Raw genomic sequence first — 24965 nt, 5'->3', positions numbered from 1 at the left:
AGGCTGCTGTTGCAGGAGCAGTAACCCCTCCCCATCCAGCTGGCCCGGGACCCTGGAACTCATCATTAGTCTGCTCTGATGACGTGCCTCAGTCTCTGCTGTTGCTTCCTGCCTGTCCCCCCATCTGCTCTTGCCCAGCCACTTCCCTGGGAGGTTTAGAGCCAACAAGGTACCAGTACAGGCACAGATGGGGCTGGAATTGAACTCTAATTCCTTGATACCTGAGGTAGGGAAACTGAGGCAGAGCGGGAGGAGATCCTGGACAAGAGGAGGGGAGGGCATTTGCAAGTCCTGACCCAGGCACCCACTCTGAGGATGGGAAGGGAATGTGGCAGTGCCCCGTGCCTCCTCTCCTCACCCAGAGCAAGAGCCCCATGCAACGTGGAGAGAAGACGGGCAAAGCTGTTCCCGCCAGCATTCCATCAGCTCCTGCCCCTGCCCATCCGCTTCTGGGGCCTGGCCCCCATGGTGTCCTGCCTGAGCCTGCCTTCCCCACACCCCTTCCCCACCCATGGCCCTGTGCAGCCCTGACCCACCGATGGCCATGTCCAGACTCCTGGGGGGGTTCCATGTGAGTGTGACCATCCTCCCCGTCACAGACACCACCTGCGGGGCGCCATCTGGAGGGCCTGGAACCACATCTGAAAGCCACAGGTCGAATGTCTGCTGGGTCCAAGGGCCCAACAGCCCCACAGGATCACCGAGCCTCAGGGCAGGAGGCTAGCGCCTGGGGGCTCAGCCGCAGGGGCAGGGGCAAGGCAAGAGGGTCCCCAGGGGAGGGAGGGGAAGGGAGCTGGGTGGAGGCCCCTTTCCCTGAGCCCCCACGTAGTGCCAGAGGCCAGGCTGTGCGTGCAGCTGACCATGAGGGTGCCTGCCTCACCTGTGACATACAGGTGGGCATAGCAGGCAGCTTTGCCCAGCTTGTTGGCAATGACGCTCTTGTAGACACCGGCGTGCTGAGGCCCCACGGCAGGGAACACCAAGCGATGCACATCCCTGTCTGGTGGGGGAGGGACAGTGACACTGGGCCTGAGCCCGGAGGATACCTTGAGGGGTAGGCCCATGCCATCCCGGGCCTGGTCCCTCACCCCCATCCACTGCAGGGAGGAGGCGAGTGGGCAAGGATGGGGCAAGGATGGGGCAGGCAGCAGGAAGTGCATCCATGGTGCAGCAAAGTCTGGGTCCGGGCCCGGGCTGGCTTCCAAGTCTACATCTGCCCTGGCCCCTCTGGTCTGTCCCTCCAGTGTGTCAGGCCAGGCAACTTATCATCTTCTCTTCCTCCTACACTGGGCCACCCTCTGGGGTCCCTGCCTCTGTTGACTGGCCCCTCGTCTTCCCACCTCTGCATGGTCACAACCTCTATGTCAAAACTCGAACAAAGCTTTGTTCCCAAGGCCCCTCCCCTAAGCCCTTCTTCTCCATCCCCAAGGCCACTGCCATTCTGTCTCCAGCAAAGCTGCAGGGAAGCCCTCCAGGAGGACAGCAAAGCCCTCAACCCAAACTCCCTGCCAGCCACGTCTCTGTTGCTCCTCTGCATCTTGATGCTGGCTAACTATCAGGCCCCTGAACGAGACACCGAGTTCCATCTCCAGGTCATTGCTCACAACATTCCTCCCTTGGGGAATGCTCTCCTCTTACCTAAGGCTTCCTTGTCCTTCAAGACATAGTTTAAGTGGGTACAGCCCATGAAGCCCCCCTGCCCCTGGCCCGCTCTCTACCCCTCATCCTCTGACTCCTCCCAGGACCTCAACCCTCTCGCCTGCACATCGATGGGCACTGGCCCACGCTGCTTTTCGTGGGCGGGGGCTCTTCCTCTTGCATCAGTCATAGCTCCTGACCTGGCCTGCAAGCTCCTTAAAGAGAGGGCTGACGTTGTCAGATCTGCTTGTCCCACCAGACCCAGAACCTCACACACAGTAAGTACCAAATACATTCTATGATATATTACAAGAGTTGCCTGCTCTGTGCCCAGCCTATACCAGGTACCTGACACGCTTTCCCCCTCGTGAATCCTTGCAACAACTCTACAAAATTATCCCCATTTTACCAATGAGGTCAGAGATATTGACTTGTTCAAGGTCACACGGCTAATAAATGATAGTTTGACCTTGGTACCATGTGATTCCAAAGCTCTTTCCCTACTCCCTGCTCCCTGGATGATAAGGAGGCTGTCTCTGGCGAAGACACAGAGAGGAGGCCTGCACTGTCCTCCTTCATGTCAGGGCTGTCCCTAGACACCCCTCCCTTCTCTTTGCAGTTATCTCTGCATAGAACAGTCACCCATTCATTTATCTCTGCTGACACTATTTATAAGAGAAGAGAAGCCAAGGGCTGCCAGTGACCCCAGATACAGGCAGAAGCGGAGACGCCAGCTTAGATCCTGAGACAGACACTCACCCAGGGCCTCAGAGCAGACTGGGAGACAGGGAGGCCTGCTGCTAAGAATGACAGTCATGGGAGGCTGTGGGCAGGGTTTGGAGCCGGGGTGGCATCACTGGAGATGGGCAGGCGGGCAGGCAGGGAGGATGTAGCATGGGTGACAGGGACATCCTGGTTAAGAGCTGGGCACCAGGGTCAGACAGTCCTTTCTTGCCTCTGGGCAGCTTCCTGTATCTCTCTAAGCCTCAGTTTCCCCATCTGTAAATGGGGCTAATAGTATCCGCCTTACAGGCCTGTGGCAACGTAAGATGGTCCTTGTCATACCTTTAGCTCTCAGGACCTGGCACTTAGAAAGCACTTAATGAAGGTGATCTTTGTCATGTTGCAGCCATAAGAGGAAATCATCATGGGTCAAAGAGTGGGCACTGTCTTATGGGAGGTGGGCAGACCTTCTCACACAAGACTCAGATTCCTTCAAGGATGGAACTGAGATGCTCCCATAAGAAAGTATCCCAGGCTAAGAGGACACCAACCCAAATACGTTCCTCTGTGTCTTCGCTGGCCCCTTCTTCTTCATTTGCTATTTGTTAGCAACCCTGGACAGAGCATCCCTTCCATGCCAGACACTGCACACACCTGCTTTTTCATTGCAATGTCTCCAGGAAGTACCACCGCTGATGATAATGGCTACTAAAACAAGAATACTGAGACTTCACACCTCCCAACTGCTTGCCAGGTGCCAGGCCCTGCTCTGGGGCTTATATGCATTAACTGATTTAGTCTCGTAACAACCCAATTACAGATGAGAAACTGAGGCACAGAGGGCTTCTGTAACTTGCTCATGGGCCCGATGCGGGTTAGTAGCAGGCTGTACTGCCTGCCCAGTCAGTGCTAACGGGCACTGAGGGGTGACTCAGCAGATGAGTGCTGTGTGGGCTTGCAGGGGAGGCAATGACCTCACAGTCCCTCCGGGTTCCCTTCCCCCAGGCACCCTGTCCCTGGTCAGGCTACAGAGGAAAGGCCTGGGGAAAGCTGGGGAGAGGGGCAGGGCATTGCAAGCCAAGTGGGTGCTGCAGGGGACACTCCCGGGGACCTTCCCAGACACGTACACTGTGTCATGCGCCGGTCGTCGCTGCTCTGGATGCGGTGGCCGTTGTGGAACCAGCTGATGGTGGGGTAGGGCAGGCCGGTCACCTGGCACTCTAGCATGGCCTCCTTGGCCAGTCCCACCTCCAGGTCCTGCAGTGGCCGCAGGAAGTCAGGAATGGACAGCCGCTCCAGCTCACCCTGCTCCGGCTCCTCGGGAATGGATGGCATCTTCTCCAGCTTCGAGCTGCAAGACCACACGGCTGCCCAGAGGCCCAGGGCCGTGCCTCCCACCCCAGGGCTGGGCTGGCCCCTCACAGGCAGCCCCGGCATCGTTTGGGGCCCCGGTGGTACCTGGGGCCTGAGGCGGCTGTCCGGGGCTCTTCTACATATAGCTGGGCTGAGCAGTGGGCCTGGCCATGGGTGTTAACAGCACTGACCGCATAGAGCCCCTCGTCCTCGCTGCCCACATGGGCAATATGCAGTGAGTGCAGACCCCCGTCCTGCCGCAGCCGCAAGTTCTCACTCTCCTCCATGGGGCGGCCTGCAGAAGGGAGGGGTGGGAATGCAGAGCAGACACAGTGAGGGGCCCTGCCCTCTGGGTGCACCCCATCCCCGCCTGGGCCCTTGGGGGGCCCTCAACACCTGCAGCACAGGGGCCGTACCAAAATGAGTCCAGGTAACAACAGGGGGCGGGGTGCCACTGATCTTGCAGTCGAAACGGGCAGCTCGGCCCTCCAACACCTCCACATCTTCCAGCAGCCGTGTGAACAGGGGTGCCAACGAGGGCCGCACGGTCAGCCGGGCACTGCAGGTCAGCTCATCTGTGGGGCAGGGGGCAGCTCAGAGATAGGGAAGGCTAAGGAGGCCCAGGCATCCCAACCCACCACTCCTGACCTAAGGCTGAGCAGGAAGCTGGAGCCTGGGCAGAGCCCAGCAAAGGCTCTGGGTACTCAGGGGAGGAAGTGGGCACAGATCCAGAGACTAGACCTCAAGAGGGTGGAGGTCAGCAAGGGTGGGTGCAGACTGCCATGGTGGGCTGGGGACTCCATAGGAGCCCAGGGCCTGAGCCCAGGGCCTGGCCCCAGCTCCCCCTTCCTCCCCTCACCCTGCCCACCCTGGATGAAGCACAGCCCAGCTCTGAGAGGGTCCTAGAAGCCAAGCCCACCTCTCCTCCATCTACTTCTCAGAATTCTCCTCTGTGCTGGGGTCATGCCCATGCTCCTAGCCACCTGCCCCAGACCCAGAGCAGATGCCCCTTGACCCCACTCTACCAACCCCCAAAGAAGCTTCTGGAGGAGATAAGGGTCCCTTATGCTGACCCAATGCACCCTCCTGCTTCTAAAGCCCCTCCAGCTTCCGCTTAGGTCTTCATCACCCACAATGTAGCGAGGCAGGTGCCGTAATCTCTGCCCTTCCATGAGGGCAGGCGCAGGTCAGAGATAGCATCAGTGGTAACAATGGCTGGCATTTATTAGGCAGGTGTGCCATTTGAAACCCATTTCTGGAATGCTCAGTGCCCTACCCTCTCCTGGAAAGGCCCTTTGACAGGCCCTGTGCTTTGTTCTTCACATAAACTATCTCATTAATCTTACCAATCCCTCTACAGAGGAGGAATGATCACCATCCCTGTTCTACAGATGAACTGGCTAAAGCTCAGAGAGATGAAGTGACTTGTTCAAAGTTATATGGCTGGTGACTTGCAGGGCAGGCGTGGGAACCCACGTTCACCTCAGCAGACGCACTCCCTCCTAGGAACAGTTAACCCTGTTGCGGCCTTTCCTTTGTGCTATGCACTATTCTAAGTGCTCATTTTATTGAGGCCAGGGCAAGGTACTAGCTCCCACCCTCCCCCGCTTCCCCTCGGGGTTGGAGCTCTGTTTCCCGGGCATCTTACTGTACACCCCCAGTCCCCTCCCTCCAGCTCTTGGGCACTCACGGCAGCCCAGTGCCTGAGTGGGGAGTTACCTTTGGCCGTGCTGAGCTTGCAGGTGTAGACGCCACTGTCGTCCTCATGTACAGATGTAAGCAGCAGCTTGCATTTGCGGCCATCGAAATGCATCTTGCATTTGAGCAGTGCAGGCTGCAGCAGGCGGCCGCGGCACAGCCAATCCACCTCCACGTCAGTGGGCCCCGCCACCAGGCACTCAAACAGCGCCATCTCCCCGGCCCCCACGTCCACGTCCTGCAGGGGGGCCAGCACGGCCAGGGACCGGCTTTCAGGGTGTGCTGAGGGGAAAGCAGCCACGGGGGCCACGCACAGAGCAGAGACACACAGGGTGAGGGAGACACACATACGCACGCACAGAGAGACAGACAGACACAGAGAGAGAGATGCATTTTGTTCTCTGGAGATGGGGAAAGCCCACCCACCTGGCCAGGACAGCAAGGCATGCCCAGACCTGGCTTCGAGATGGCAATCCAAGCTGGGCCAGGGAGGGTGATTCATGGAGGCAAGAGGGAACTGAGGGACGGGAAACCGAGAGGGCCACGTGGTGGCAGAGACAGCGGCGGGGGAAAAAAAAAAACACAACACACCAGATGGGTACAAACTGGACTTTATTTGAGTTAAGAAATAGGTGTTTCCAAATCTCTCCACGCTCACTACAGTGGCCCCCTGCCCCTGCTCCTGCACCAAACCTGGTTAACTCCTTCATTCCCAGACAGAGCACCCCAGCCCTGACAGAGAAGGAGGGGGCCCCAAACGGGCCCTAAATCTGCCAGGGCCAGGGCTCAGCCAGGCTGTTCATCAGCACAGAGCCTGGGGCCTCTGGCTTTTGGTCTTTTGTGAAATAGAAAGTGTTGTGCCATTCGAAACCCATTTCTAGAATGGTCAGTGTCCTAACCCTTCCTGGTAAGGCCTTTGTCAACAGCCCCTGCTCCTTGGGCCCCTCCATGCCATGCCATAATCTCTCCCACTCTGTCTCACCCCACCTCAGATCCGAGGCATCCTTCCCTGACTGTCACAGACACACAGACAGACAAACAGATAGACAGGCCTGTAGCAGCAGTAGCACATGCACTCGCCCGGTGCTCCCCTTCAGGGAGAGACTCGGGGGGTTGATACCCCTCGCAGCCACCCGTTCCCAGCACTCAGTCCATCTGTGGGCCTCCTGGCCTGCACAGCCATGTGTCCACTTGGGGAAGGAGGGTCCACAGGGGCCCATGGGCTATCCCCCTGGGGGCTGCATGGGGTGGGGAGGGGAGGCTGGGACGGGTCCAGGCCGGCAGGCCTGGGTCTGTGGGCAGGAGGCAGTGAAACACAGCGAGGTCCGAGAGGTGCCTGAGACAGGGGCGCGGCTCGGAGGGTAGCGGGGGGAGCGCAGGTGGCCCCCTGAGCTCACTCGCCTGTGTACAGACAAAAACCTCAGTCAGCAAGCGGCAGGTTAGTGCAGCATACGCGCACGCACACGCGCACACACACACATGCACACACACACATGCACGCACACACACATGCACACGCACACACATGCACACGCGCACACACACACGCGCACACATGCACACACGCATGCACACACGCACACATGCACACACACGCATGCACACACACATGCATGCACACACACGCATCCACACGCACACATGCACACACGCACACGCACACATGCACGCACAGGCACGCACACCTGGCTAGGGCCCTTCTGCATAGAGGGCTGCCTCTCACACCGCCAGGGCAGCACTGCCACTCTTGGCTCCCCCAAGGTCAGCTTTGGGCTGCGAGGGCCGGCAGCTAGCCAGAGACTGGTTTCTCGGGGTTCCTGGGCAGGCAGAGACCCCGGGCAACCAGGCATTAATGGGATCAGGAGCACCCCAAAGCCTGGGGGTGTCGGAAGGAATCCCCAAGAGAAAGAAGCACCGAGACATGGGTTAATACAGAGAAGCGAGGCAGAGCCAGGCCCTGGAGAGAAAGCAGGCCGGGGAGAAGGGCTGAAGAATCTGGAGACCAAGGAAGTGGCAACTACAGGAACGGTGGGCACAGAGGAGGGGAACTGAGGCAGGGGGGCCAGCAGAGGGACCATGACTGTCAGGGTCTGAGCTCTGAGCCTTGGGGAAGGTCAGGGGCTGGGGGCTGAGTGAGAAGCGAGGAGAGGAAGCGAGGAGCCATTGAGGCAAAGGGTGAGGTGGAAGGCAAGATAAACGGTTGTGGCCTTCGGGGAGGAAAACCCACGGCCCTCGAGGGCCCCCTAGCCAGGGCTTGGCATTCCTGCTGCCTGAGAGGGCCCCTGCACATATGCCCCAGGCTCTGGAGGCCCAGGCCTCTTCACACGTCACAGCTGTGCTCACCCTGGCACCCTAGGGTCCCTGTGATCCTCCAAGCCTAAGCCACCCCAAGGGCCCCTCCGAACGGGTCCAGCCACCAGACTCTCCCCACCGCTACCTCACAGTAGCTTCTGCACAGCAATGGGATGGGAGGGTGGGCAAAGGGGCGAGAGGAGAGGGGGAGGGGGATAAGGGAGGGTCCTGGGCAGAGCAGGGTGACAAAGGCTCAGAAAAGTGTAGAGAGAGCTTGGCCAGTGGCAGGTGCAGGGTCTCTGGCTGCCGCCAGGGCTCCGTGATGGAGCAACAGGGAAGGTGGTGTTGTGTAGTAAGCTGAGCACGGAACAATGTGCTGTGCAGCTTTGGGCAGGTCACTTCCTGTCTCTGGGCTTTTGTTCACTCAACAATAATGTAAGCAGCTGGACTAGGGGCCCCTTAAGGCCGTTTCAGTGGTGGCATCCTCTAACTGAGGCTGTGTGAGAGCAGACAGTGGGGGAACGAAGGGGCCAGGGCCAGGTGGGCATTCATGGAGAAATCAGGTACTCACCTCGGACCTCCAAGCGGGCCTCGCACTGCCGAGCACCATACTCATTGACCGCTTTGCAAGTGTAGAAACCAGCATCGCCACGCTCTGCAGCCAGGATCCGCAGCCGGCACAGCCCACCCTCAGCCTCCTCCGCAAAGCGCCGCTGGTCTGGGCGCACAGGCTGGCGGTTTCTCAGCCTGTCAGAGGGGCAAGAACTCAGTCCCAGGGCCCAGGGGCCTGATGTGCGTGCACAGGAACTGGGGCTGCAGCACTGTGCAGGCCTCTCCTTCCCTGTGCAGTTTGCCCAGTCCCCAGATCTGTCCCACTGACCGTGGGCATCCCTAGTTTCCAGGGCCAGGTTTTTACCCCCACTCTGCCATCCCACCCACCTCTAGGAGCTTCCAGGTCACTTCTAACTGCCTGGAGCTCTCCCTTCTCGGAACCCTGCTGCATTCAGAGTGGAGCCGTGCTATTTAGCTCTTTTTTCTTTTCTTTCTTTCTTTTTTTTTTTTTTTAACAGGGTTTCCCTCTGTCACCCAGGCTGGAGTGCAGTGGCACAATCACAGCTCACTGCAACTTCTACCTCCCCAGGCTCAAGCGATCTCCCCACCTCAGCCTCCTGAGTAGCTGGGACTACAGGCACATGCCACCATGCCCAGCTAATTTTTGTATTTTTTGTAGATACAGGGTTTCACCATGTTGTCCATGCTGGTCTTGAACTTCTGGGTTCAAATGATCCTCCTCTCTTGGCTTCCCAAAGTGCTGGGATTACAGACATTGAGCCCTCATGCCTGACTCTATTTAGCTCTTAATAATTCTTAAACTTCCCCATGTCTTATTTTTATTTATTTATAATGGACAGATAGCTTTCCCACTTCCCAAAAGGGATATGAAAAACTTATAATGTTAAAAAAAAAAAATCACAGTGGGGGCTGGGCATGGTGGCTCATGCCTGTAATCCCAGCACTTCGGGAGGCCAAGGTGGGTGGATCACCTGAGGTCAGGAGTTCGAGACCAGCCTGACCAGAAACCCTGCCTCTACAAAAAATACAAAATTAGCTGGGTGTGGTGGCACATGCCTGTAATCCCAGCTACTCAGGAGGCTGAGGCAGGAGAATCCCTTGAACCCAGGAGGCGGAGGTTGCAGTGAGCCCAGATCGCACCACTGCACTCCAGCCTGGGCGACAAAGAGTGAAACTCCATCTAAAAAAAAAAAAAAAAAAAAAAGAAATCACAGTGGGGACCAGACAATCAATTAAAAATGAAAAACAGAATTCAAACCATAAAAAATTAGCAAGCTGAGTAATCCACGTTCCAGGCACCTGGGATGAGCGAGGCCCCTCTGCTTAGACCCACTTTTAACTCGGGGCTGCTGGCAGCTCAGAAACAAATTGTTGCATGTCTTTTTTTTTCAGCAACAGGGTCTTGCTATATTGTCCAGGCTGGAGTGCAGTGGTGTGATCATAGCTCACTGCAACCTCAAACTCCTGGGCTCCAGTGATCCTCCTCCTCACCCTCATAAGTAGCTGGGTCTACAGGCATGTACTACCACGTCCAGCTAATTTAAAAAATTTTTTTGTAGAGACAGAGTCTCACTACGTTGCCCAAGCTGGTCTTCAACTCCTTGGCTCAAGCAATCCTCCTTCCTTGGTCTCTGAAATGTCTTCCTGCTTGCTAATTTTGGGAAGGGGGTATTTTTGTTTTTGAGACAGGGTCTCACTCTGTCACCCAGGCTGGAGTGCAATGGTGTGATCTCAGCTCACTACAGCTTCCACCTCTCAGGGTCAAGTAATCCTCTTGCCTCAGCCTCCCAAGTAGCTGGGATTACAAGCGTGCACCACCACATCTGGCTAATTTTTTTGTATTTTTAGTAGAGACAGGGCTTTGCCATGCTGGCCAGGCTGGTCTCAAACTCCTGGCCTCAAGTGATCCATTTGCCTCACCTCTCAAAATGCTGGGATTACAGGCGTGAGCCACTGCACCCAGTCATTTATCCCAAATGGACAGACATGAGACTCAAACCCCTCCCCAGAAGGGGAAGCCCTAAATAAGCCTGGAACATGGGGCAAGGGACAGGGTGCCGGGGGGAGTACACTGCTGTACCTGAGATGAGGCCCCTGAGGCAGATCATGGGGAAGCCCACCAAGATTCCATTTCCTTCCACCCAAAGCCAGACCTCCCAGAGCCAAGCCTGGCATAGAGTCGCTGGTGGGTGGTGGAAAGTGCGGCTACTCACCAGGAGACCACAGGCTTGGGCTCCCCCTGCACGCGGATGCTCATGATGACATCTTGGCCTTCTCTTACTGACTGGTCCATAAGTGAGACCTGAAGGGGGTACCCCAAAGTGTCAGGGGAAGACAGGGCAGAGCCTTGGGTCCTGGGGGCTGTGGAATCTGAGATGGAGGACTCTTCCACAGCCAGGCTGAGACTGGCTCTGGGTAAGAGGGTTTGAATGGGAGCAAAGTTCCAGGTCTTGATGGTGCCTAGGCATGGCCCCAAGAACAAGGGGGCACCCAAAGGAATGGGGACACACAGGAGGCTAGGCCCCAGCCTCACGGGTCTGACCTTGAAGGTGGGGGGTGCCTTGGAGCCAGTGTCAGAAGAACGGCGGTTCTGGCTGGGACTGGGCTTCATGGTGGGGGTTCGGGGCCAGGTCTCCCCAGGCTCTGGGAACTCCTCTGGGGGGCTCAGGTATTCCTCGTCGGAGGTGATGGGGCTGCTGAAAGGGGATGTAGACCCACCTGGAGAGAGACAGAGATAGCTACCAGGGAGGAAGGCGAGCAGAGAGCCTGGGAGAGCTGGCTGGAATGTCGCCCAGAGCCCAGGAGTTGGGGCAGCTCCCCGCAGGCCGGCCCTTCCCTGACTTCACCCCCAGGCTCCTGCGACCTCGCCCAGCTTCTTCCCCTCCCTGAGCCCCTGGAACCTCCTCTGCCACTGGCTCTGCCAACACCGACCCTGCTGATCCTCCCAGGAGGGGACACCATAGGGAAAGGCCTGGGGCAAAGGGTTCGGGCAGCAGAGGGGCCACTCCTGGGCCTGGCGGGAGAATTCCACTGGAGCAGGGCACCCACATTCCTGACATGGACTAGAGAGCTAAACTACCAACTGCAGGCTCCAAAAGCAGAGGAAGCAGGTCTATGGAACCCTGGAGCAGCATAGCTAGGATGCCCATTTCTTGGGCGAGCTGGGCCTGGTGCAGAGGAACACACACCGCAGACAAGTCACATCCCGACCTCGGTCCAGGGCCAATGAGGCGGCACCATCTAGCCTGCCCCTCCCCCTTTCCCTTCTCAGCTTCCTGCCGTGCAAACCCCAGGGGCACCTGTTGGCCACAGCCCTACAGCTTGCACCCCCAAACGCTCGAGGGATACAAAAGCAGAGCTGGAGTCATCCACCAAAAAGGGCAGCTCAGCCTGGGGGAAGAGGAGGGGGGCACCAGAGTCAGCCTTGGGGGAGGGGTGTCCCCAGGGCCCTGACGCCCTCCCCTGCAACTGGCCAGGGTCCCAGTCTCGCTGAGCTGGCTCCTATCCGACTGCCAAATACAGACATGAAACTGCCACAGCCCCCTAGGTTCTCCCCAGGGTCCCCCCACCCCAAGCCCCCAGCAGGGCTGTACCCCAACTCACCCCGAGGCTCTGCACACAGACCCCAGCCTGTGCCTGTCCTGAAGGCTCTGCCCTGGCACCAGGCCCTTCTGCTGCCTGCCCACTGCCCACCCCAGCGTGGCTCCCCAGGGAGCAGGAGCCCAGCCTGTCCAGCCTGCCCAGCCCCACTCACTCGGCTGACCCAGCTGAGGCCCTGCACGGAGAAGGCCCTGGGGGAGGGGAAGGTGCCCGAGGAGGGGAAGGAGGAGGTTGGATGGCAGGCCGGCAGGCAGCTGGCTAGGAAGGTGGTGCCTGCCGAGACCACAGGCAGCCTGGGCCCTGGTGTGGAGGGGGAGGAGAGGGGAGAGGGGAGGGAGGGCGGAGCGCGGCCTTCTGGATTTAGCCACTCTGCTCACTCCCAAGCCACGGGATCTGCCTTTCTTCTCCTTACAGCTTCAGACCCTGACAAGAGCAAAGCCCGCTCTGCGGTGCCTTGACTCAAGGTGTGGGGCCTCCGTCCCCGAGCAAGACAGGGGAGGGGTGGCACTGCGCTGTGCCAATAGAGACACTTGCCCTGACCCATTTGTTCTGACACGTCCACCAAAGAAGGTGCCCGTGGGAAATGTTCCCTGTGTTGCCCCTTGCTCTGACGGAACCACCAAGATCCCTGACCAGGGAATGTGCTAACGAGCCTCAAATACTACAGAGCCAGGGCATACCTGTTTTCCTTGGCCCTGAAAATCAGAGAACTGTCAAGATCTTTGCCCTCCTTCACAGAGGTGGGGGAAGAATCTGAGGGGGCCCAGAATCCCACCTCTGCCCCCTCATCCCTGCCATGGAAGGTCTGACCAGCAGCCACCACAGGGCCTAAGCCCACATCCAGCCTTCCTACCCAAACCGCCGGGGCACCTGTTGGCAACTTGCCCGCCACCCATTGGCCCCGCTAGAGAGGACAGCGGGGGCTGCCTCCCCCAAATGGCCCCTTATCATGAGAACCCATTTGTATCTGGGATGGGGAAAGGGTTTGGACACGGAACCTGAGACAAGGGGGCTGTTGAGCAGGGGTCACGTGTCCTTCTCCCTCTTCCTATCACCTCACCCCGCAACCCGGGGCCACATTCCCAAGCCATGACCTGTGTTTCCCAGCACGGCCAGTAAGGAAGGAGGGCTGGAGGCCGGGCAGAGGAGGGGCCCACGGTTCAGGCTGGCTGTCTTGAGGTAGGGTTGGGGAGGGAAGTCAGAACGGCATTTGGTGCTTAAGGCAGCTGATGCTGAGATCACAGGCATGGCTCCGCAGGTGGGCGGTCCTACCCCTCTGTGGAGCCTGGAGTCCTGCCCCAGGGTCACCTCCAGGCTGGACAGTACTGAGGAGGCTCATGGGCCCAGGGACTGGGAGCGGAAGCAGAGCTGAAGGCCAGATGGTCAAGGTTTGCAGGGAGCCTCAGAGACCCCTGGTGGTGCCCAGGGGAACAGCATGCTGGAGGGCATCTAGCCATGAAGCAGGCCCCCATCCTCAAGCCCCTTGGAGAAAGAGACTGTCAGAGCAGCCCAGGCCTCTTCCGGACAAGGCAGTAGCCTCTGCCCCTCCATACCTCCAAAAGCGAGTGACCAAGGAAGCTGATCGAGGATTCCTGAGGCTCCATACCAGAATCCGGTGCCACCTAGTTTTTTCCCTGGCCACATAGCAAAAACCATCTTTGGAACCAGTCCCTGACATCCCAGCCCTGCTGCACCCACAAGCCCAACTCTCACTGTGGCAAACACAGTTACACCAGCCAGGAAGGAGGGGGCAGGTGCCCCCCTAAACCTAATAGGCACATACACTCAATGGCCCTGAACAACCCACCACGGAAGTACCGCCCCTTCACACTGGCTCCCAATCCCCCACACTGACCCCATGCTCATGTCTGCCCTTTCAACATCACTCTCAGGTCAAACTCATTTGATGAAAATACTGGCGTTAGGAAGCACACAGGGAACTCCCTCTCCTCAGACCAGCACATCCACCAGCCCCAACTGTTTCAGCGTCCCCTGATGTGTTCTCACAATAGACAGAGTTGCAGCCACCACTGCGAATTATCTAGTACATAAAAGGTGTCACACACAGCCCTTTGTTTCAGGGCTTCTCAGAATGTTACTTGACCTACTCACATCAGGACCACCTCGGGCTTATTTAGAATATAGATTCCTCAACCTTACTCCAGCCTGCAGAATTCGATTTTCTGAAATGAGATGTCAGGAAACTGCATTTTAAAAAGCACCCCAGGTGACTCTTAGGTACATGAAAGCTTAGGGACCACTGCTGATCTTTATGGGAGGAGGACAGCCCTAAGAGGTGGTATCACTAAGCCCCCTTCACTGGGCCATTTGACCTCAGAGCAGGGCTTTGAACCTAGGAGGTTTGGCTACACAGCCCGTGTGCTTCCCATGGCACAACCTGGTCTCCCATCTTGGGCACAATCTCTAACTCTATGGCAGTGGTTCTCAAGGTTTTCTGTGCATCGGAATCACCTGGAGGGCTCCTTAGACCATAGAGTGCTGGGCCCCACCCACGGAATTTCCGATTCAGTAGGTCGGGGCTGGGGCCAATAATCTGCATTTCTTAAGAGTGCAAACTGCTTATTGGAAAAAAAAAAAAAAAGAAACTGCATTTCTAACACATACTCAGGTGATGCTGATGCTGCTGGTCTGGGGGCCTCACTCTGAGGACCACCGCTCCATGGTCTCTTTCCCAAGCTCCCCTCATAGGCAGAGCCTCATGACCCTTGTGGCTGGGTGTCATGCCTAGCCTCACCTCTGTGTGTCACCCACGTTGCTCAAGGGCTTGAAAAGTCATGGGGCTCTCTGCCTACTCACTGCCACCTCACATACAGCTCTGCAGTCCACACAGCCCCTAACTGTCCAGGAGGGCCCCCAGGCACAGCTGCCAGTGCTAAGGAGTGGCAAAGACATGGTCATGTCCTCAGGAGCCTTCTGGGTGGTGGGGAAGACAAGCCAGATACACAAGTGACTATAAGAGCAAGCAGGAAGTATGAGGTAGCAAGAGAGCAGCAGGTAAGGGGCGTGGGAGTATAGAAGGCGGGAGATGACTTTTGGCCCAGGGAAAAAGAGAGAACTGAAGGAAGAGGCAGTATTGGAATTGCAGTTTGCAGGAAAAAGGGAAAAGTATTCCAGGCAGAGGAAAGTACATGCAGAAAAGTTTGAAGTAAAAGCCATGTGTGCAGAGGACTATAGCTCAACTGTCTGTCTATAAACTGGGTAAAGAAGTAAGGAGTGGAGCATCCACTGTTCAAGCAGGTGCCTCCCACTGCCACCTGAGGGCCAGCCTCAGGCCTCTGGCTCCTTTTGCCCTATGGGTGCAGATGGTAGAGGCCACACGAAGGTGTGCAGCCTTTACTCTGTAGGCAAGGCGGACTCTTTACAATTCTTTTGTTTGTTTGTTTTTGCTTTTGTTTTGAGACAGTTGCAGTCTGTCATACAGGCTGGAGAGCACTGGTGTAATCTCAGCTCACTGCAACCTCCACCTCCGAAGTTCAAGTGATTCTCCTGGCTCGGCCTCCCTCAGTAGCTGGGATTACAGGCTCCCACAACCACACCTGGCTAATTTTTGTATTCTTAGTAGAGATGGGGTTTCATTATGTTGGCCAGGCTGGTCTCAAACTCCTGGCCTCAAGTGTTCCACCTGCCTTGGCCTCCCAAAGTGCTAGGATTACAGGTGTGAGCCACGGCACCCAGTCCATAAATGGTTTTTTCTCCTTACGATTCTTGAGGAAGGGAGTGATAGGCTGCAGGTTAGCCAGCATTTGCCTGTGGCTTGGCCCTTCCCAGCTGGCCCTCCACATGTGCTGTTTCAGTAGGTCCTCCACAGGCAGTTCTTGAAATGTCTGCTGTGGTAACCCCACTGCGGAAAAGTCAGGGAAAGGGAGGACACGGCTGGCCAGGAGGTGGGCATTTCCACAGGGTGCTGACATGAATGTTTCCCCTTGGACTGAGAATGTTTCAGGCTTAGTTCAAAATGTACAAGCCATCAGATCATTTCACATGGTCAGCCTGACCTAGCCCCAGAAGTGATTAATTTTTCTTTTTTCTTTTTTTTCTTTTTCTTTTTCTTTTTTTTTTTTTTGAGACAGAGTCTCGCACTGTCACCCAGGCCGGAGTGCAATGGCATGATCTCGGCTCACTGCGACCTCTGCCTCCCAGATTCAAGTGATTCTCCTGTCTCAGCCTCCCAAGTAGCTGGAATTAGAGACCTCCATCACCACACCCAGCTAATTTTTTGTATTTTTAGTAGAGACAGGATTTCACTATGTTGGTCAGGCTGGTCTCATACTCCTGACCTCATGATCCACCCTGCTTGGCCTCCCAAAGTGCTGAGATTACAGGCATGAGCCACCGCACCCGGTCATGATTAATTTCTTACATATGACTATGTTAGTTTGCTCCAGGTGAGGAAAAGTGGCTGCAACAACAGTAAATGAGCTCTCAATTCTTCTGACAGGCTGTGAGTGATGGCCCCCGTTCTAGGTACCAGCTTCGGGGAGGCCACCTGTCAGGCAGGCCTGTTTCTGGCAGACAGGAGGGTAGAGGAAGGGCTGAGTTTGGGCAAGGGGACCATGCCACACTGCTTTGTCAGGTGTTGTCCAAACCCCCATCGAGGACTGACGATGGGGCCCCTGTGGCATCCTCCCCAACGGCAGCCACTGCCATCACAACGGAGAATCTGCAACTATGCCACAGGTAGCCAGAGACCAGGGGCAAGAGAAGACAGGGACTGACATGGATGCTAAGGTTTTCTTCCTTGTTTTTGTTTTCATGGCCCCCAATAAACAACCTATTTTCTGCTGTGGTCATGTTGATTCTATAAGTGGGACCAGAATGGGCTTCGATGAGCTATATCCTCTGTCCCAAGTGTCCAACTTGCCCTCCTCACAGACCCTCAGGAATCTCACCAAGTAGGTAGCCTGGCTGGTATGAAGATCCTCACTTTACAGCCAAGAAAACCATGACCAGCTAAGGTACAATGAAGAGGCCAAGGTCTTGGCTGGAAAATGCAAGAATCTTGGGCTCAAATATAGGAGACCTATAGTTGAGGGAAGGACTGGAGGTGGGGAGGACGAGGCCCAGGCCCATGGGGCCTCCCATACTCCCACTTCCTCCTGCCCAGCACCCAGAGGGCCTCCTCTCGGGGCACACGGTGGGGAAGCTGGGTGTGCTCACATCAGGCATGCAAGGAAACAGAAGGACCACAGCTGTGCTGGAGGCAGGGAGTCAACAGAGGAAGGAGAGAAAGCCCCCAGTCTGACCCACCCACAGATGACATCACCAGTGCCCTCCCAGTGAGCTCATGAGCTCAGTTCCACCTCAACCTCGAACTTCTTCAGAGCAACAGGAAAAGGGGGTGGGATAGTGTCATGGTTAGGAGTGTAGGCTTGAGAGACCGAGACAGGGTTTCAAATCATAGCTCCAGCCTCCAGCTGGCCCTAAGCTCCTAGAGCTGACCATCCCAAGAAGGCAGCCACTAGCCACCTGAGACTATTTAAAAGCAGTTATTAAAATGAAATTAAATTTAAAATGCAGTTCCTCAGTCACCGTAGCTGCATTTCAAGTGCTCACTAACCACATGTAGCTAGGGCTACCATACTGGGCCACACACATATAGAGCATCTCCATCATCACAGAAATGTCTATTGATCAATGCTGCTCCAGACAAAACTGCTGGGATTACAGGTGTCAGCCACTGTGTCCAGAGAGCAATTGGCTAAAGTTTTCCAAGTCTCAGTTTCCTCATCCGTAACATAGGCATAATAATAGAACCTACCTCATGAGGCTGGATTAAACAAAATAATCCAATCAACACAAGGCCTGGTATATATGAAGCACTCACTAAGTGCTAACTGATCATGTATTTTTTATTTATTTATTTATTTATTTTGAGACAGAGTCTCACTTTATCACCCAGGCTGGAGTGCAGTGGCACGATCTCGGCTTACTGCAACCTCGGCCTCCCGGGTTCAAGTGATTCTCCTGTTTCAGCCCCCAAAGTAGCTGGGATTATAGGTATATGCCACCATGCCTGGCTAATTTTTGTATTTTTAGTAGAGACAAGGTTTTGCCATGTTGGCCAGGCTGGTCTCGAACTCCTGACTTCAGGTGATCCACCCGCCTCAGCCTCCCAAAGTGCTGGGATTACAAGTGTGATTCACCGCACCCAGCCCGGTCATGTACTTTTATTTGCACCCCACACTAAGTTTATTTGCTTCATGGGCAGTTATTTCCATCACCCTAAATCAGTTGTTGCTGAAAACATCCCTAGGCAGATTGCAAGTGCTAAATAAAGGCTGCTGGCCTGGTGCTAGCTCTACCTCACTTTTCAATTCACATTTTTGTCTTCTCATCCGTAAAATGGGAATGTCCCCACCTGCCACACGTCCCTCCAAGGGATATGTATGGCACAATGTTATCGCCAGGGAAGAGATGTGAAAGGGCTTGGGAAAGTCTATGACACTGTCCAAACAGAAGAAACTGTTTAGAGAGCTGTAGCACTTGGCACCTGGTTGGCACTCAATAAATACTTGTGTGATGGATGTGGGCAGTGGTGGGGAATGCTTTGCTTTGCTTTGGTTAAGCACACTTCTCACACTCCCAAGCCACCTGCCCCCATCCACACATCCGCTTTGGGAGAATGGCTGTGGTCTCAACAAAATGATTCAGTGGGGTGGAAAGGGTGGGAGGGACCAGGGGAGCTGGTGAGGACCAGCTCCTGCCTGCACAGACCCTGCCCCTAAACCATGGTCCATGGGGCCGCATTCTCTAGTTATCCATTCCCTGGTTACCATGGCTCCCAACCAGGAATTGAGATCTGTGGGTCCTCAAAAGCAGGCCCTCTTGGGGTGGACCCCAAGAGGGGACTGGGCAGCCAGCCCTGGTTACCATAGCACTGGCAGGGGCAGGGTGAAGAGCAAGAGGGGGAGGGGAAGGAGCAAGAGAGGGCGGTGGCTGCATGCAGGCCTCTTCCCACAATACACTGCCCACTGCCTCCCTCTACCTGCTCCCCACCAGGCCTACGGGCAAGCTGCTGGACTCCCTCCCCTGGCCCCACCCCTCACTGCCTGCAGACTCCAGGCCTGGGACCACCCCTTGCCAGATGTCTGTGCCATCCCCAGGTTCCACCCACTTTTGCTGCTCTCAAGTCCACTGGCCCCCATCCAGCCACTCTGGACTAAACAGTGCCTTGTAGGGTAAGAAAGTCAGCTTGCTCCACAACAGCCAGAGCCAAGTCTGGACCCACATGCCTGCCCCCCAGGCCCTGGGGCCCCCGAGCCAGCCTGACTTAAGGAGGTGGCTGTCTTGCTGTAATGTCTGATGCAACAGACTAATGCAATGAAGGCTTTCTGGCTCCCCAGGGCAGAGGTGCAGAGATGCTGTGATGAGCTGAGGACACAGGGGCTGGGAAATACAGAGGGTCTGCAGGATATGGGCCTTCCAAGGGGAGAAGTGGAGTCCCTAAGGCACAGATGGGCTGAAGAAAGGGACAGAGAAGGATAAGGCACTTCCCAGATCCTCGTAGAAACCTGAGCTCTTGTACACAACAGCACCCGTTAATAACGCTAACAACTAACATTTGTCTACAGCTTTACAGTTCATAAAGCTCGTTCACACATTCGCTTTCATCCGTGAGGACGGTGTCATTATCTCCGGTTTACAAATGAGGAAACTGAAGCTCAGGAGGTTCTATGCCGCAAATACAGAACTCTCAGTCAAGGGCTGACAACTGCCTCGCCCCAAGCTGCCTTTCCAACCATAAAAGACTCCTAAGTGGCCCTGAGCCAGTATCGGGGCACCCCCATCCCACCCCTCGCCAAATTTCAGCCCAAGCCAGGTATTGACTGGAGTCCTGGAGCCAGGCCTGGGCCCCCTCAGGGGAGCTGGGAGCTGAGTCAGAAGCCAGATCCCGGAGGTGATGGAAGGACAGAAGCATGTGGTGGAGGGACGGGCATGATTCAGCGGGGTAGGAGGGGTAGGAGGAGGAGAAAGCCTGGAAAATGGGCCCCGGGAGGGATATGCAGCTAAGGAGGATGAAGACCTGCAGTGGCACAAGCCAGACTGTGCAACCAAAGGCTCTACTGGAGCACGAGACTGTGATCAGATGCATCAAGAACTCCCTCACTGCTCAGGTACTGAGGCCCTGGGATGGGCACACAGACTCTGCCATCTTGTCTCCTGCAGCACTTCGTGGAAGGAAGGGACAGAACACCATGTGCTGTTCCCCCTCTTGGCATGTCCCGCCTTCCCCGTGCCGGTCTAAATCCCAGCCTCCTTCAGGGCGCCAACGTCTCTCAGCGCAGGCATCCCAGAACACTAAGCAATGGCTCGGATGTCCTCGGCACTAGATCCATCTGCTCCGCACTGTCCCCCAACCTAGGTCCTCTGATCCAGGTCTGGTCACCCAGTGGGAACCCCCTTGAGGGTTGAGTGTGTTTTCCTTCTGTAATACCCCCTGACCATCCTCACCTCCCCGAACCCCAGGCCCGGGGTCAGTGCATTGTCAGGCCCCGCAAGCTGAATGAGCTGAACTGGCCATGTACACCGACACTGATCCAGCTGAACCAGAAAGAAACTGGGCTGAATCCCAAAGAAAGTAGTCTGACACCAAGTAAGGGCTTTCACAAAAATAGAAAACAAGGCGGCCTCGGCACTGCCAGCCCGAGAAGTGCTCTTGGCTGTACCCTTTTTACGACTTTGGGTTCAAGAAAAGTAGGGGGGAAGCGGCTTGTGGCACTCGAAAGCATCTCTTTTTACTGGGAGGGGGGACTGTCTTACAGGGGAAATGACTTCAGAAGGCTTGTGGTGGCTCTTAAGCCCTGTGAGCGGAGAGATTCTTCTTCTCTGAAACTCAAGGACAATTTGCTTTCCCCATAGGACCCTGTTCAGGGAAATGCCATGGGAGGATGGCATTTAGAGGATGGCTAAACACAAATTTCACTGACTTCATGAATTGGCCAGCCTTGTGTGCGCCTTGGGGATTTGGCCCCTGCCCTGAGGCCAGGGCCATTTAAAATGCTTTCACCAGAGCTGCCGACACCCAGAAGGGACTGCATGGACTAAGTATGCTGGCGGGGTGCCCAAGCTCAAGGCTGAGAGTGGGAAGGGAGGTGGACTGGGGCCTGGGCCACGGAAGAGTCACGGCTTGCCCCCACCCAGCCCCAGGGTTGATGGGCTCCCTACCGGGTCTCACGGTCAGTGAGGCGGCACAGGTGGCCTGGCCCAGCTCGTTGGTGGCGGTGGCCATATAGCTCCCGGCATCCGCTGCCCTGGCCTCCCTGAGCAGCAGGGTGTGCCGCTCACCCTCAGCCCGGAGGAGGAGGCGGCCCTCGCTGCGCAGCGCTGACCCATCCTTGTGCCAGGACACTGTGGGGAGGCACAGGGACCCGGCTCGCCACGGCCCACAGGCGCCCACTGAGAATCTCTACTCCTACCCCACACACCAGACAGGAGACCAAACCTCTCCTCTCAGCACCCCAGGGAATCTGGAAGAGTCCGCCCTCATTTTGGGAAGCTCAGGTTGCCCTCCCTTCTCTCGGGGGTCCTGAGAAATGTCCCTGAACACACACACAAGTCAGGGCAGCCCCCATGGAGGGGATAATTCCCCTCCTTCCCACCCCTCCCTTGGAGGAGTCCGGGGGAACCTCCCCTTCCCTTCTCACACACCCCCTCCCAACCTCGACCGCACCTTGGCCCAGTGCTGGAGCTCACCTTGGGGCGGGGGGTTGGCAGTGACGATACACTTGAGCAGCACGTCTGCCCCTGGTGCCACCACCACATTCTGCAGGGGGATCTCAAACACAGGGGCCTCTAGGGGCTCTTCTCCAGCGGATACGTAGGAGTCATCCGAAGACTCTGCCGGACACAGGAATAACGGGGTAAGGGGCCATGATCCCTGCAGGGATGACAGCGGGAGAGAGAGTCCTGGTGGCCTGCATCCTAGAAAGCCAAACCCAGATAGAGGGGCTTCTAGAAAGCAGGGACTTGGGGAGAAGAGGGTCTGCCTCCTGAATGTCCTTAGGGAAAAAAGGAAGTCAGAAGGAGCATTCTCGAAACAGGTCAGGGCAGCCTTGACTCCATGTTAGTGTGGCCGTTCCTCAACTTCATCCACAATTAGAGCATTGGCTTCTGGAGAAAGACAGGACTGCACCGTGTATGTCTTTAACACATCAGCCATCATGTATGGCGTACCAGGCCCTATGCAAGGCACCTGGAAGGGCACAAGCTTTCAAACAGACAAAGGACAAGCTAAAAGCAACCCAAGACTTAAGCAATAACAGCGGCGTCACAGGGCAACAGGGCAACACGAGGTGAATTGTCAAATGTGTGAAGCCATCAGATTCAAAAGAGTGAATGGTAGGCAGTCTGAGAGGCCTACGAAGATCAGATTTGATTTCATCCGTTCACCAAATAGTGACCTTGTACTCCCCGCATACTGAGTACTGTATGGGTACCAAGAACACTAGAGGAAGGACCAGTGGTCCCTGCTTACAGGAAGCTCATACATACAGAGAGATGACAAACTCCACTGTCATGGGTCTCTCTGGGCATTCTCCAACTCTGACATTCCATAAGCTAGATAAAGGACAATGTACATAGCCAAAAAAGCAGTGAAAATCCCAATTCTGCTGTTTCCTAGCTACAAAACCTTGGGCAAATTAGCCTCTCTGAGCCTCAGTTTTGTTATCTGTAAGATGGAGGGGAAAAGACCCTCTGAAACTGACATATAGGCTGAAATGAAATAACATCTGTAAGGGCCTAGTTAACACAATGCTGGCACATAGTTGTGTGTGTGCAATAATGGTGTCCAGGAGGATGATGGACAGGGGCCTAATTATCTCTAAAGATTCTAAGGTGGTAATACTTAAATGCAAAATAATTTTGATGAAGAAAAATACAGTATGGTAAGTGCAATGAAAGAGATCCTGGCAGGGTCTCCCAGGATCAGCAGGTAGAGGCATCTATTCTGGAGGAGCAGTGGAAGTGGGTCAAGGACGCCTTCCTCTGCCTCTCTCCAGGAGTGGGCCTCGAGTTGATGTGCAGGATGAGGGGTGGGGTGCAGAGCCATTCTCCTGTTGGTGATGTTGGTCATCATTCATGGGAAGGTTGGGAGACAACACACAGGCAGGCATTGTGTAGGGACCACAGTGAGCTCAGCCATGCCGGGTGTAAGCCTGAGGTGAGGAGGCTAGAAGGGCAGGCTGGGTGGCCACACATGGGTCAGGGGATGGTGCCCGGGTGGGAGAGGCAGAGTAAAGAGTTATCTGGCACAAAGCGTGTCTGTAACAGGGATTTGAAAATTATTTCAGACCATCTACCATCTCTCCCCAACAGAGGGATTGGGGGTATGGAGGGGGGTCCTTAGGTTCTCACCAGTGCATCCCCCCAGCAGTGGTTCTTGATCCAACAGCCTAGCAGGCCACTGGACCCAGGGGAGCTATGGCGGGCATCTGGGCACCAGTCTTAGCTCACATCTCAGCCTCACCTAGCCTCCATCACAACACTCACGCTCCGCCTCACCAGTGGCAGTCCTAGCACAAGGACTTTCACAATCCTTCACTCAAAGTCGAGCCTGTGTCTGTGCCTTCTCTGGCAAACCCACCCTTGCAGCTGGCTAGCAGCCCCAGGCGAAACCCCCGACCCCCCGGCTCCTGCTGAGCAGTCTTGCTCTCCACAAACGCCCCCCGACCGGGGTTCAGGCACCTTGTCAGCCCTCCCTGAGGCCTTACCGAGCTCAGGGGAGGTGGGCCGGGCCCGGCGACCTTTGCCCTGGCTGCGGGCCCCTCGGCGGTCCCAGGGCCCCCAGGGACCGTCCTCCTCCGGCCCTCTGCGCAGCCTCTTCTCTGCCTCGGGCCCCGCCCTGTTCTTCTCCAAGGTCTGGGGTACAGCAGCGCCCTCCAGGCCCGGCGTGGCCCAGGGCAGGAAGCGCACGGCCTGCGCCGGGGGCTCCCGCTTCCGACCAGGGGGTGCTTTCGTCCTGGCCTCTGGGGGATCGGCGGCGGGGGGCGGCACAGGGCTCCTGCACTCCTGGATGGCTCTGCTCCGGGTCAGCGGGAATTGGTCCCGACGCCTAACCTCCTGCTGCGGGCCTTCCCCTGGCTCTGTCCTGCCCGCCGGCCCGCGGCTCCGGGGCCTCCCAGGCTCGTCCCCCGGCTTCCCCGCGCTGCTCGGAGAGGGCGGCTGGGCGGCGGCGGGGCTCACGGCCCGCGATGTCTTGGGGGTGGAGGGCCGAGAGAAGAGCGGGGGCTCGCCGGGCTCTCGAGGGGATGGGGCACGCTGCAGCGTGGCGCGCAGGGACTCGTGCGAGCGCACCAGCTCCTCCCGCGACGTGGAGCGGCGGATGCGGCCCAGCTCCTGGGCGAAGCGCAGCTCGAGGTCTGAGGCCGGGCTTCGCTGACGCGTGCGCTCGTCCAGCGAGGCCGCTTTCTGCTGGAACAGGCGGCGCCGCTCGGCCACGCTGCCTGGCGCCCGCAGTTCTTCCTGCGAGGCCCCGGGGGTGCCCCACGGTGCGCCGCGCTCCGACTTGGGCTGCTCCAGAGAGCGGGCCTTGCGCAGGGGCACCCAGGGCCGCAGGGGCGCCGGCGGCGAGTCGCTGCGCTCCAGGCTGCGCCGTCGCTCCTCGAAGAACTGCAGCTTGTCCAGGATGCGGGAGCCGGCGCGCACCAGCCTAGGCGATCGGCCCAACGCCGACAGGCGGCCTGAGGCCTCGCTCAGTGGCGTCTGGGGTCGGGATTCCGCGGTGCCCGCCAGGGAGGGCCCGGACGACTTGGACTTCTTCCCTCGCTTCTCTTCGGTGGTGGTGTCCTCGGGCAGCACAGGCTCCTGAGTGCGACGGTGGGGCGACGTGGGGGTGGCCGCGGGCTGGGCTGGGGGTCCCGGCGGGGACCGCTTCCCGACCCGAGGGGACGGTGGGGGGAGCAGCGCGGATTTGGAAGGAGGCGGCTGGGCAGGGCGGCGTGGGGCTTCGCTGGCCAGCTGAGGCTGAAGGTCGGGCTCCTCCCTGCGCAACCCGCTCTGAGAGACGCTGCTGCAGAACCAAGATGGAGAAGGGTAGAGGATTCAGGGGGCCTCCTCTCCTAGACCCT

The 24965-nt window shown here is 57.0% G+C and overlaps 1 protein-coding gene across 13 annotated transcripts in view; it reads right to left on the bottom strand.

Moving 5' to 3' along the window:
• Nucleotides 1-24965, bottom strand: part of SPEG (striated muscle enriched protein kinase) — a 58783-nt gene that overhangs the window by 20785 nt on the left and 13033 nt on the right. For 7 of the 13 annotated variants that reach the window (XM_031008431.3, XM_031008430.3, XM_063695232.1 and 4 more), the window contains 12 exons: nucleotides 23610-24907; nucleotides 21592-21735; nucleotides 21064-21246; nucleotides 10820-10995; nucleotides 10491-10579; nucleotides 8276-8451; nucleotides 5434-5694; nucleotides 4131-4289; nucleotides 3820-4009; nucleotides 3489-3712; nucleotides 881-1000; nucleotides 537-641 (listed from right to left, as the gene is read on the bottom strand). In XM_031008431.3, coding sequence (XP_030864291.2) covers nucleotides 537-641; nucleotides 881-1000; nucleotides 3489-3712; nucleotides 3820-4009; nucleotides 4131-4289; nucleotides 5434-5694; nucleotides 8276-8451; nucleotides 10491-10579; nucleotides 10820-10995; nucleotides 21064-21246; nucleotides 21592-21735; nucleotides 23610-24907 — 3125 coding nt within the window. The other 6 variants (XM_031008439.3, XM_063695233.1, XM_055379630.2 and 3 more) reach the window with 5 other exon arrangements.

The sequence above is a fragment of the Gorilla gorilla genome, chromosome 11 (genome assembly GCF_029281585.2).
Source record: "Gorilla gorilla gorilla isolate KB3781 chromosome 11, NHGRI_mGorGor1-v2.1_pri, whole genome shotgun sequence".
NCBI lineage: Eukaryota > Metazoa > Chordata > Mammalia > Primates > Hominidae > Gorilla > Gorilla gorilla.
The sequence above is the reverse complement of the archived record's forward strand: the minus strand, read 5'-3'. Positions and strand labels throughout refer to the sequence as shown.